At 40.1% G+C, this 14,102-nt stretch overlaps 1 protein-coding gene across 1 annotated transcript in view; it reads right to left on the bottom strand.

Moving 5' to 3' along the window:
* Positions 1-14,102, bottom strand: part of LOC126248766 (pre-piRNA 3'-exonuclease trimmer-like) — a 250,164-nt gene that overhangs the window by 192,462 nt on the left and 43,600 nt on the right. The window contains exon 3 of the mRNA XM_049950130.1: positions 9,797-10,099. Within this exon, the coding sequence (XP_049806087.1) occupies positions 9,797-10,099 (303 nt within the window). The remainder of the gene's footprint in view (positions 1-9,796; positions 10,100-14,102) is intronic.

The following is a 14,102-nucleotide window of genomic DNA, read 5'->3' as shown; positions in this document are numbered from 1 at the left end:
GTGGTTCACGAAGAGTTTGCACCTAAAGGACACTGTTAACACTGCCAGTTACATGGGTGTTCTGCAAAGTTTGCGAAAAGACATTGCTGCGTAGTGTAACATGGGTTATTCATGAGAATGACTATGTGCCGCTGAGGACACTCACGCTGGCAGAAGATAGTTGTGTCTCTTATAAACATTTTACATCATGGGAAAAATATACTGTCCGATGTCCAATCTATTACCTGAGCAGTTTGTGCGTGACATAACACATAGGGGCAAGGCACTGTGAGGAGAGCACAGTAGCACTTGCTGGACGTGCACATTTATGTCTTGGTAATGATCCTGTCTAGAGCCTTTGTATCGAGAGAATGACTCAAGCATGCACAGTGACAGATGGTCTGAAGCAGGTTCAGTCAAGTACATAGTTCTAATTTTCCTCTGCTAGCAGAAATGACTAAACGGAAAGAACTATAATGTAGTTAAGAATTTTGATCACCAGAGTTCAGTGGTGCACAGAGACATTCAAGAAACAGGTCAAGAGAATGTTTTCATGAATTGTTCTGTTTACTTATGTTTGTACAGTTTTGTATATGCTTTCAGCAGTGTGAATGATGGGTGAATGTTGTCTAAAGAAGTTTGGAAGGTAGGAGACAAGGTACTGGCGGAAGTAAAGCTGTGAGGACGGGGCACGAGTCGTGATTGGATTGCTCAGTTGGTGGAGCACTTACCCGCGAAATGCAAAGGTCCCAAGTTCGAGTCTTGGTCCAGCACACAGTTTTAATCTGTCAGGAAGTTTCATATCAACACACACACTGCTGCAGAGTGAAAATTTTACTCAGAAAATTAGTAAACTTGATGAAAAACTCGAAAAGCAGATTGCTGTTTTAAAAGAAATGTGGAAAAATGATATGAAGTCGTTAGAAAGAAAAATGGATGGCAAAATTTCTGAAGTTGAGAATAACTGCCAATAATTCATTAAAACTGTAAAAAAAGGGGGGCAGATTTGATAAAAGAAAGTGTGCAGGAAGTAGAGGCCAAAATAGCGGTCTATATGCGTAAATGATCACAAATCGTTAAGACACTAAAATCAGTTCTGAATATGCCAAAGGTATGAATGAAGTAAAAAGTTTGTCTGACCGAGTGGGTGTGTCTGAAGAAAATGTTCTTCAGCTAACTAACCAGGTAGAAGAGGTTGAAAATAAGTAGGATGAGGATAGCAGTAGATTATGCCAAGTTAAAACTAACCTCAGACATGGAACAGCAGTGGGTGTAGTTTTGTAGCAGAATCGTTTGAAATATCATGTCACTAACAGGCAGTTTTTATGTTTTGCTCCAACAGGAAATGTACACCAAAAGAATTTTGGAATGGCCTTGAAGGCGTTCTACCTAGTTTGTGGTCGGACAGACAAAAAATAGGGCTTATTATGTCTAAATTCTTGGGAAAGGCAGGAACTTGGGGGGTTTTCACTACTGAACAGTACTATACTCTAGATAAATTTAATTCATTAGTTATTGGAGAGAGTTGAGAAGTTGCTGCATGAGGAAGAGCATGCAAATTGTAATGTCAGACCACCAAATAATGCAGAACTGCGGCAGAATGTAAGCGTTAACAGAATTGATGGGTACCGTGGAAACAGCAGGAGCAGAGGTGCTGCTATCCAGAAAATGACAGGCGAAGTAATGGAGAGCAGGTGCACAATTATCAATCATATTCTCCAGTGCAAAGGATGATGTTGCGCCAAAGTGGCAGTAAATGGGGGTAAACTTAAGAAATGGTACAGAATCCCAGAATCTGTTAAACTAAATGTCATCTGTGAAAAGGCTAGCATTTATAAGACGGGAAGCAGTAATTTGAATGCACTAGCAAAACCCTTTGTACATGTTAGCACTAAACAAACAGGGATTATAAGTGAGGAGCAGAAGAAGGTAGTAACAACAGACAAAACAAGCTACAAAAAAATCTGTACATTTAACGGAGGTTTAGGGGAGTTTTTTGACAGATATAAACAAAATAAGCACTGTATTGCAGATAAAATGGGTGATGTATTAGCGGACAATGTGACAGAACCTGATTGCCAGAAAGTCTTTAGCAAAAGCAAGTTGAAGTCATGTTCTGGGGGAGGAGAAAGCACAGAAGCGGCAAAATTATGGGAGATTAGTGTTGCCAGCATAGAAGAAATACTAGCATCTATAAATGATGACATTTGTGAGCCAGAATGAGATTTTCACTCTGCAGCGGAGTGTGCGCTGATATGAAACTTCCTGGCAGATTAAAACTGTGTGCCCGACCGAGACTCGAACTCGGGGAGTCTCGGTCGGGCACACAGTTTTAATCTGCCAGGAAGTTTCATATCAGCGCACACTCCGCTGCAGAGTGAAAATCTCATTCTGGAAACATCCCCCAGGCTGTGGCTAAGCCATGTCTCCGCAATATCCTTTCTTTCAGGAGTGCTAGTTCTGCAAGGTTCGCAGGAGAGCTTCTGTAAAGTTTGGAAAGTAGGAGACGAGGTACTGGCAGAAGTAAAGCTGTGAGTACCGGACTTGAGTCGTGCTTCGGTAGCTCAGATGGTAGAGCACTTGTCCACGAAAGGCAAAGGTCCCGAGTTCGAGTCTCGGTCGGGGACACAGTTTTAATCTGCCAGGAAGTTTCGACATTTGTAAGGTTATAAGGGAGAGGCAGAAAAATGGTGATCAAAATGGGGATCAGTCAATTAATTGTGAAAAAAAAAAGGAAGAGAGAGAGGGGGAAAGGGAGAACGGTAAAACATTGGAAGAAAAATTTGAGCTGTCATTAGTGGACAGAATAGTTAGTATGAGGAAGAAAAGTGATGAGAGTAATTCTGCAAAAATCTGTGTAATTTCTGAAAACGGAAGATTTCGGTAGAAGGGAGGTAGGGGTCTGGCATAAGCAATGAAAGGAAAGTGTTGAGTCAGCCAGTAATTAGTCTGCAAGTGTGTAACAAACAAGTACAGTGTTTAGCAGATAGTGGCAGTGATTTATGTGCTGTGAGTAAAAGTTCATTAGAATCGTTGCCAAATAGAAATGAACTTGTAATAACGTCACAAATTGGGGTGCATATAATTGCAGCTACAGGAAAAGTTAAAAAACCTGTTAACACAAATTTCTGTTGCCAGTAAAAATAAATGGTGTGCAAGTACTCCATAACTTCCTTATAATCCCTGATCTATGTAAAAAAAAAAAAATGCTAATTGGCATAGATTTCTTTAACCAGTACAAAGGGAGATTAAATTTTAATGAAAATGTAGTAATTTCTTAAATAAATGGGAAAGATGTGGTTGAACCATTTTTTTGAAAAAATAATTTGACCAAAGAAGAAAGTATTCTTAGATGGAAGTATGGTTTCAGGGACAACATTGCATGTAAACCCTGGAAGGACAGATATGTGGAGAATGGAGGAATCTTATGGATGCTACAATGCAAAGGTGCCATAATCAAAAATCAGGGATGGGACTATGGGACAAAAAGACTATAGTGATCTGCTGGTGATAAGGAAGGATATAATACAGTTATTAAATGGAAGGACACAAACTGCAGTGCCATTAAAAAAAATAAAAAAAAAAAAAAAAAAAAAGCGTACTTAACTTCAAAAGACTTTCATGAAACATGAAATTAAAAATGCTGAAAGAGTTATTAAAATGTTGAAAATTTATTTCGAAAATTTGCATAAAGTTTGTCAAGTAAGAAATGAATTTTCATAAAGAAAATAAAAGATTAGGCTAGGTTAGTTGTACACTGCAAAGTCCGGAGGAAGAAATTTGTAATTTTAGTTTAAAAGAATGAGAATTTTTTGAAAGATTTAAAATCTGAAGCCAGGATCAATAATTTGTATAATTCTAAAATTTTTGGAAAAACTTCATATTTATAGGGGGTGTGAGGCTTGGCACCTTATATCGCTCCTGTCTAGAGCCCGTGCATTGGGAGAATTACTCATGTGTGCAGTGCCGGATGGTCTGAAGCGGGTTCAGTTGAGTACGTAGTTCTAATTTTCCTCTGCTAGAGGACGGTAGCAGACAGGACTAAACAGAAAAAAACTATAATGTAATTAAGAATTTTGATCACCAGAGTTCAGTGGTGCACAGAGACATTCAAGAAACAGGTCAAGAGAATGTTTTCATTAATTGTTCTGTTTATTTCTTGAAGGCTTTTTTGTTTATTTATGTTTGTACAGGTTTGTATATGCTTTTAGTAGTGTGAAAGATGCGTGAATGTGGTCTAACGTAAATATGTAGATCATTGTTCTACTGATGAATGCTGTACAAACTAGTGTGAGAAAGTTTTAAGACAGTATGAATGCAGACGACGGGGAATTTTGTATCCTATGTTAAGTAAGTTTATAGTAAAAGGAATGTTAAAAATTTATTTCGAGAAAAAGTACAATTCGAAAGTGTGTTATCTGTTAATTGGTTAGTCGTGAAAAGTGTGGACTAATGCAGGAGAATAATGTTTTTTTATTGGCCGTAAAGAAAACTGCCCAATCAGAATAGAGTATTCTTCGCGGGTCGTTTCTCTTGTGAGATACAGAAAACAGAAGATTATCATTGAAGACATGTTTGTCATTCAGTAGTTGGGAGTAGTGAGGCATTCTCTTACAGCATTACCTTGCCTGAAGACGAAGTCAAGGGTTCATGCATGGCCATGGCACAAAGTAGCCAGACCATGAGAACAAAAAAAAAGGGTGACCATGTTGGAAGAAAGAAAGACCACATCACACTGACAGATCCACCACACAGTATTCCCCACTCATGGTGTTACAGTTAAATCCCCCCCCCTCCCCCCCCCCCCCCACACACACACACACTGAGAAACTGCAGTTGCTACCTGGCTGTAATGGATCATGTGGAAATGCTGCCACAGTCACCCTACAGTCTCAATTTCACTGCGGCCGTTTTATTTTTGTATCAACTATGTACTCAAAGGATGCCATATTGACAGCATCAAAGCTACCCAAGTGACTGCGGCAACAGCTTTAAACAAAGTTCCCATGACGTCTTGCTTTTGTGGGGTGGGGTGGGGAGGGGGGGGGGGAGGTAAAGAGAGATATACACTATGACTTTTGGGATACACTTTGTTACGGAAAGTTGTATTGTGGTTACACATCAGCTACCATATGAGGGGTCTGCTTACTGCTGGTTCTTCCTTTGAGAAAGTAGGATTTACTACTAATTCAGTTGGTGCAGTAAATGACTGTATTATGAATGGGTAGAATGACTTTTTCCACTCAAAGTTATTTTAAAATTTCTTTACTATTGTGCCATTGGTGTGACCAAACCAGTCACTTCTCTTCCACACATCAAAACCAATCACATTCTCTGCGGTCTCTGTGATGATCTTTAATGCGGTCTATTCTTGTTCAACATCATCTGTGGTTGCTGGACATTTGTGGAATTGTTCTGACACCTCATCTTGGAAGTGTGAGCAAACGTCTTTGTTCTGCAGGTTGTTGATGTTGAATTTTCTGCGCAGTGAGTTTGAGAAGTGGGATCGTGGCTTGTGATACTTTGGTAACCTCAGATGGCTAACTAAAAGTTAGAAAAGCTCAAGCAGAAGTGTCAGAGTAAAATACGAGCAATCAAGAACAAATGGTGGCAACAAAAAGCCTCTGAACTCCAAAACCTTTCCGATGTCAGAAACCTGCGTGGATTCTAAGCTGAAATTAAAGAGCTTTATGGAGCCATCCACGCCTTATCAGGAACACCATCCTTACTGAAAGTCAGAACATCTTAAATCGTTGGAAAGAGCACTTCAGCTCGCTGTTGAATCTCACTTCTACTGTCGCTGGAGGCTTTCTAAAACATGATCCACAGCATCCTCCACAACCCTGGATGGCTCATCCTCCAACATTTCAAGAATTCAGCAAGGCACTCGATAGTATGAAACCAGGAAAGGCTCCTGGACCTGACAAAATCCCGTTGGAACTTATTCAGGGTGTTGGCTTGCCTCTAAAAACTAGGCTCTTCTCACTCATACTATTAATGTGGGAAACCCGCAAGGTACCAGCCAACATGAAGAATTCCACAATTGTCACCATCTTCAAGAAAGGCGATAGAAGCATCTGTGGTAACTACCTTAGAATATCCTTGCTCTCTCTCTGTCGCTGGTAAAACTTTTGCCAGAATCCTTTTAAATCGCCTTCAGACACTTTCAGAGACTTTGCTTCCTGAGTCTCAATGCAGGTTTCGCCCATCAAGAGGGACAATTGACTCAATTTTCTGTGCACGACAATTGCAGAAGAACTGCAAAGAACAACAAAAGCTTTTACTATTAGTTTTATACAATCTAGAAAAGGCCTTTGATACAGTTCCCAGAGAAGCCATGTGGATGGTATTAAAATGTTTTGGCTGCCCTGAAGATTTTGTTGACCTGATTAAAGCTCTCCATGATAACATGACTGGACAGGTCATCTGCCAGAATGAAACATCTAATGAATTCCCAATAACAAGTGGGCTCAAACAAGGACGTTCTTGCGCCAACATTATTTGCCTTGTACCTGGCAGCTATGCTTTGTGAGACATCTGTGAACAATGCTGGGGTAGAACTAAAGTACAGGTTCGATGGAGGATTATTCAACCAATCCAGACTCCACTCAAAAAAGTTCACAAGTACCACTCGTGTAACAGAGCTGCAGTATACTGTCAACAATGCCTCTCCAATTCATTCACCTGCAGAGATGTTAACTGTTTCAGCAAGGCATAATAACGATTTGGTCTTTCCATCAATATTCAAAAGACAAAGGTGCTCGCACAGCCAGCTCCTGGCTCTTCCATTCCCAATTTCGGCATATCCATTTCTGATACACCCTCGGAACAAGTGGACCATTTCCTTTATTTAGGAAGCATACTCTCAAATAATTTCTCATCTGAGAAAGATGTGGAGAACAGAATGTGTGCTGCTCATGTAACATTTGGTCGTCTTAGAAAACATGTCTTTTCTTAATAAAGACCTAACACTATACATCAACCTGATGGTGTATAAAGCTGTTGTCATCTCAACGCTGTTCTATGGCTGTGAAACCTGGACATTATGCCGCTGCGATCTGAAAAAACTAGAACGCTTCAACCAACAGAAGCTAAGATACATCATGAGTGTGAAATGGGATGACTTTATATCAAATATCACCATTCTTGAGAAAGAAAAAACAAATAGTATAGAAGCTCTCATTATGGGGCACCAACTAAGATGGGTTGGGCATGTCTAGCGGATGAGAGATGACAGACTTCCATGTCAAATGCAGCACATTGAAGTGAGCACATGTAAAAGGCCCCAAGGTGCCCCTATTAAATGCTATAATGATCAATATAAGAAAAATCTAAAAACCTTGAACATCGATCCAAGTAATTGGTCCACCACAGCAGAAGATCACAGCCACTGGCGTTCAACTACCTCAAATGCTCTTCAGAACTTTGAGCAGGAACAATGAAGACTGGAGAATGACAAACGCCAGAGATTTAGAACTCCTCTTGGCCCAGCCATTTGTAATTTCTGTGGTCGCATGTTCCACACTAGGATTGGACTACTAAGCCATCAAAGACATTTCCACACCTGAACCGTGACAAAGGAAATCTCAGGAGAGAAATGGAAACTCTGATACAAATATCAGCCGCCACCGCCGACTATTGTGCCAGCAAGACGAGTGCAACATACAGTAGAACTTTGAGTTCCTTTTACGATTCCGTACCTCAATTGGTAAAAACAGAACCCTTTTAGGATCACTTTGCTGTCCGTCTGTCCAACTGTTAAGATCATTTAGATGTATCAAGATGAAATGTATGTCACATACTAAGGTTTATGAACCTCTGGTGATGTAAAAATGTTAAGCTTCTAAGTCAATGTAATCAAAAGATAGGCAATTTATGTCACATATTTTGATACTTGCAAACTCATTCACCAAAACCTATGGAGTATTTCCCATTGACCTAGAATCATGAAACTTGTCAAGAAGCAAGGTTCACAGTACAAGTAAATGAAAAAATGCCAAAATTGTTAATTTGTAATTATATCACATGCAATTTTTTTTTTTTTTCATTTGTTACCCAGCTGTCTGTCTGTCTGTCTGTCCGTCGGTTAAGATGCTTTTTCTCTCAGGAATGGGTAGACACATCAAGCTGAAATTTATGTTACACACTAAGATTCACAGTCAGTTTTCCAGACACCATCACAGATCCTATCGTTTTTTTCTTCCCATGCCACACTGTTTGTTGAAACATGGTAATGTCGTAGTAACACTTTTGAACCTGATGGTTTTGATGAGGTGTGCCGAGTAGACAGTTCAGCAGCAGCTAATGAAAATACCCAGTTTTGGGATCTACTGTATATGTCATCACAACTAAGATATGCTGTGATGGATAGATCAAGTAAAAGGTGTTGCTTAAATAACCTGGGCTCTGCAAATGGCCATCGTGATTGTGTGTATTTTGAAATGTTTGCAGTCCAATTGACTGCTGTTCAGAGGTCGCCAGTGTCCAACCACACCAGTGTCCAACCAATGTTGCTACAGCAACAACATTATGAGAAGAACAGATTGGTCATCAGTCACCATAAATGCACACACACACACACACACACACACACACACACACACACACACACACACACACACAGAGGGGGGGGGGGGGGGCAGGCACACCTCACACATACACGATTGCTATCTCCAACCACTACAGCCAGAAACACTGCTATAGAATGCACAGACACTGCAGTATGTGATAACAACAGCAACAACTATATTTCTTGCCTCATTGTCATAGGAGATTTTGACACAATTTTAAAACCAAGCCCCAGAATACAATTTTACTCTATTTCTCCTCAGAAAGCATGTAACTATCAATAAACCAAGGCACTATAAGAGCTAACATGATTATTGACAGTGTTTTTTCCAACTTTGATATAGAACGTTTTACTATTCATTTTTTTCAGTCATAACTTACAAATTTCGTTACCAAGTACTGAAGTAATGATTTTAATTTACGTTTTGATTTTCATATAAATTACTAAGCCAACATTTGACCACAATCTCACCAAATTATGAGTGAAGATAACACCAACAACTTGTAAAAAACTAATCACTCTCACCTTAAGGGTATGTTTCAGGTATGGTTTTCTTTTCTTTTCTTTTCCTTTTTTGTGGTGTGGGGCGGGTTATTTATTAGTAAAATAGCTACTTCTACTTTTCACCGTAATTTAAGTTCCTGGGCTAAATTTCAAAATTCGTGGTTTGAAGTGAAGCATCGGACTTCTTATGCTCAGTGATCTTTAAACTTATTTTGCTAAATAATTAGTGTCACTAATTAGCATTTTAATACATCTCCAGAATAAATTAAGATAATTAGAAACTACAATAACGAATTTAAAATTAAAACATTCTGGAAAGTCTTGAAATTCCCAGGACCGATATCTTGCAGTATTGATATCAATGACAGGCAAGAATCATTGAGATTCTCAATTCCTGCGGGGGATGAACTACTCTACTCTACTCTACTCTACTCTCGCTTGACCAATTTTTTCATAATCTAAAGAATATACTAACCCAGCTCCACAACTCCCATTCTTTATGAGAGGTAATGGGCTACAGATTTAATCTACTGTAATGATAATTTTCCAATTTAATTCTTCAACTGATTATTACTTTCTACTGATTATCTACTGAAAATACACAATATTATCATGATTCCAACATTCCTACAGAACTCTGAAATTCACCCATTTAGATAAAAAAAACTGTTTACCATTTAAGTACAAACATAAGCATATAATTACATTTACAGATTTACAGAAGAATAGTTTTTCCCTACTTACACCTTCTTCATCACCATATGTCCAAATGCTGTTGAACCTATGTCGCAGTTCAATGTGAAGACAATAACCTAGCTGTCTCTTCATTCTTGCTTTTAGAAAGGTTGATAGTAATAATGTATCTCCAATGCAAGCTGTAGATACCCAGTCAACCACTTTATCCATTTCAGTCTTCAAATAAATTATTGCTTCTTCTTCCAAGAAACTCAGATTTCTGAGATCAATCACATTTCTACATTCCTGCAATTCCTGCTTCAGCCGTTTCTCATCTCGCAAATTCAGATATGGAACGCCTTCATACATCACCTATATGGACAAGAAAGATTATCTGTTAGCAATTCTACATCTACTTCACAATAGCACACACTGTTTTAGTTTCACAATCAGTTTCACAGCCTTATGTAGTAAACTCCGAGGCCTGCTTAAAGAATTTACTGCACAGCATAACAGATTATGAGACAGGGAGTTGGGTCATACCTAGATTTACTTACTTTCTAAGATTTCTTTGATGTCAGTCATTATCGGCATGCATTTCAGACTTTTAGACAGAAGTAATGAGCAACACCGTACTGTTCAAACAAATTTTGGGCTTGTAGTCGGTTGTCATCAGCTACACTCCATGAAATTTTGATGAGCATCTGCCCGTCATCCTCAGGTGACCCATCGAAGACTAATGAAGAAATCCTATGTTCCGCAATATATGGCGCACTGTGCGTATTCCTCACTTGCTTCAACATTATGGTGACAGAGGAAAAGCATAAGCCTGTGGCAGTGCCCTCATTGCCGAAACTGTTAAACTCAACTGTCCTCACCATTACCGCTCACCTTGGCCATCAGTGTATTCTGTTGTCTTTGATTACAGCAAGTCGCGAACATCGTGGATTTCTGTACATCAGTCAACAGGTAGCTGTTGCCACATTTCATCAAACTTTCCAACATGCATATTTACACAGATTCTTTCACAGTCTAGTCCCAAAAAAATGTTTCTCTGGCAAAAATTAGTGTTTTGTTATACTTCACTGAATATCCGGTGATGATCCAATGTTTGGCAAGAGCAGACTTGCTTGGGCACAAAAGGGCAAGTGCAGTGTTGATATTCAGCTTTCTTCCATAGCATGTGTGGCATGACATAAATAAGCCATACCACACTCACAAGGTATGTGGAAAATTCCAGCTTTCCACTGTAACAAATTGCCCTTCACTGATCCCAGCAGGATGGCAATCTTTCATGGTGGACGGAAAACCACTTCCACCAGAAAACCACTTAGGGTTCTAGCTATTTTAAATGAAATATTGCCAACAAAGGAAAGAAAAGCTAGAGATTTTGCTGGTGTGCTCTCCTCTTTATCCATTTTCTGATCCACGGTTTTAACTGACAGCGCCCTATTAATCCACTGGGTAGAATATCCATTTCCCTGAACACTGTCCTTAAGGTGGGTGAGCTCTTTAGGAAAAAGTACCTGCCTCTGAGAACGTGTGATGTCTATGTACAAGCTTTTTAAGTGTTCTCATAGTTTGCTACGGGGGATGACAACTCGATGATCGTAAATATAAATTGGTCTGAGTGCGCTTAAGATAAAGTGAATGCCACAAAGTCATCATTCTTCCATTTAATCAAAACACCAAGGAAAGGCAGACAACTACCTTTATCTAATTTAACAATGAACTGGATGTTCTTATGAATAATTTGAGGTGATATAAATGCTCCATTAATTTATCATCTCCACAACTAGTTGTCTCAGAAAGGAAGCAGAACATTTGGCAAAATCGTACGTTGGGGGCACAAATGTTGCTTATTATTGGCAGTAAAAGTTGGTTCAAATGGCTCTGAGCACTATGGGACTCAACTGCTGAGGTCATTAGTCCCCTAGAACTTAGAACTAGTTAAACCTAACTAACCTAAGGACATCACAAACATCCATGCCCGAGGCAGGATTCGAACCTGCGACCGTAGCGGTCCTGCGGTTCCAGACTACAGCGCCTTTAACCGCACGGCCACTTCGGCGGCAGTAAAAGTAAACCTTCTTTATGAATTTTAGAGATGCCATACAATTTTGATGGTACAGAATCATGTGGTCTTAACCTTGTCTCTTAAGGTAATGAGGAAGAATTCAGGGGCACAGGAGTCTTCCTTTGCACGCATCTTAAGGGACTACAATCAATCTTCTTACACATAGAATCCTCAGTAGACTTCACATCTTTCCAGCATCATCAGCCATGATGAGCAGTTCGTTCACTTGCTCTGTGCTTTGTTGCACAAGCTGAATGGGAATGATCAGGTGTCAGCGGAATTTGTTATCATGAAATAAGAGTACAAAATAAGGCACATTTAAGACATTAGATTCTCTCAAGGTAGAGAAGGAATTCGGAACCTTTCACAGTGCAAGTAAGGGAGCTGTGACTAATACCCACTTTTGTATTCAAAATTGTGCCGGAGCAAGGGTGAGGTTTATTTTGCATCACGCCAAATCATTATCGACGTGCAACTTGGTAAATACAAATAGTAACATTCTGGGCGATCTGCCTTTGAGGAGGAGGGTACAACAAAAAGTAGCATAATGAATAAGCAACTAGATAAAAGACAATGGGAGAGCAACACAGTGCAGTGATCAAGTGTTGAACTCTGAAATTACCAAATGCACCCTCACATTTAATTGCAAAAACTGTAATAATCAAGGAAGTAATTATTTGAAGGCTGTTTAGTGAAGGAAATTAAGCCTTCTGAATGGCAAGTTCATATCACCTTTCTCAGTGAAGAAGGATAGATTCGAGCCACAGAATGAGCATCTAGCTAGCTGATTCGAATTGAGAAGAACGTGTTTCAGATTGAGTGGTTCACTCAGAAAAATCGAGCTTGGATCATGAAACTCGCATTAGTCCTCCTCTAAATATTCATCCTCCAATGCCCCAAAGAACTCAAATGATGGATGACTTGTGATTCTTCACTTTCTCCCCACTTACTTCATGTCAAAATAGTTTATGAGTAAACTGTGGATGTTCGTCTCCAATGGGCAAAAAATTTTGGCAAATTACCACATTGCTATCATGTGTACTAATGAACTGATCGAATGGAGGTGGGGGAGGAGTGGAGGGGGTTTGCCGGACTTTTATCTGCTCCCCCTCTCCCTCTGATTTAGCCACTCCACCCATCATCATTACCTCCACTCCTCCCGCTGACACAGTGTTCCATTTCAGATTTACACCCAGGTGTGTGTGCTGTTAGCAGCTCTGGTTCAAAGAACAGCAGACAACACTCTGGGCCACATTGTGTACTGGAAGAAACACACAGACTTATACTTACATACAGGCAGCTGATATCACCCACATTATAGGAACGGTGTGCTCAAAACTTCAGTACACAGGGCTCACCATTCTCTCTGACAACAAATGTGTCAACCTACGACTTGAACATCTGAGAGTGATTTTCTGGAAGAACTGCTACTGGAAATTCAGCGAGCCCTGCGTCCTATACCCTCTGTGCAACTGGAGGAACAGGAAACGATTCTGAAGAGGAAATGCCCATTACATTTATTCCTTATTATGGCGCATTATACAGGAAGATAAGACAAAATCTCTGGAAACACCAACTGAAGACAGTCTTCCACCCATCAGCCTAAAAACGGGCACTGCTTGATAGTATAAAAGACTACCTTTGAGTACAGAACCACTATCTATCAGACACCCTGCCAGTGTGGTAAGATATACACAGGTCAGAGAGTACTGACAAAGATCGTTGTCGAAAACACCAATGGCACACCAGATTGCCTAACAAGGTGGCAGTCGCAGACCATTGCCCGACGGAATTACATGGAATGGATTATGACTCCACCAAGGTTCAGACACAGATGACCAACTTGTAGGCCTGCGTTGTTAAGGAATCTACTGAGACCCTAGTAAGGAAACAGCTGATAAATCATGATAGCGGGTACATTCTTAGTAAAACATGGGGCGGCACTATTAGAATGGTAAAGAAGAAAAATGATACATCACACATCAAACTGACTTTGAGGGCAGGTAAAGGAACAACAGAGTTGTTGCCAACATGTGCACCTGGGCACAAACCTAGGACGGAACACCGTGTCGGCAGGAGTAGGGGTACGGACGCTAGGTGTGGACAGCCAATCAGAGGGAGACAGGAGGAGATAGTAGTCTAGTGCTGGCCCACCATCTGTCAGTTCAGCAACACACTTAACGATGGCAACATGGTCACTTTGCCTGTTGGACACTGTCATGCAGCAGTTCACCAGTGAATTATTTCAAGATGGATGATTTGGCAGAGACCTTGCTTGTAGAAGTCTGTATTTTGGTT

Source organism: Schistocerca nitens, chromosome 1 (assembly GCF_023898315.1).
Source record: "Schistocerca nitens isolate TAMUIC-IGC-003100 chromosome 1, iqSchNite1.1, whole genome shotgun sequence".
Lineage (NCBI taxonomy): Eukaryota > Metazoa > Arthropoda > Insecta > Orthoptera > Acrididae > Schistocerca > Schistocerca nitens.
The sequence above is the reverse complement of the archived record's forward strand: the minus strand, read 5'-3'. Positions and strand labels throughout refer to the sequence as shown.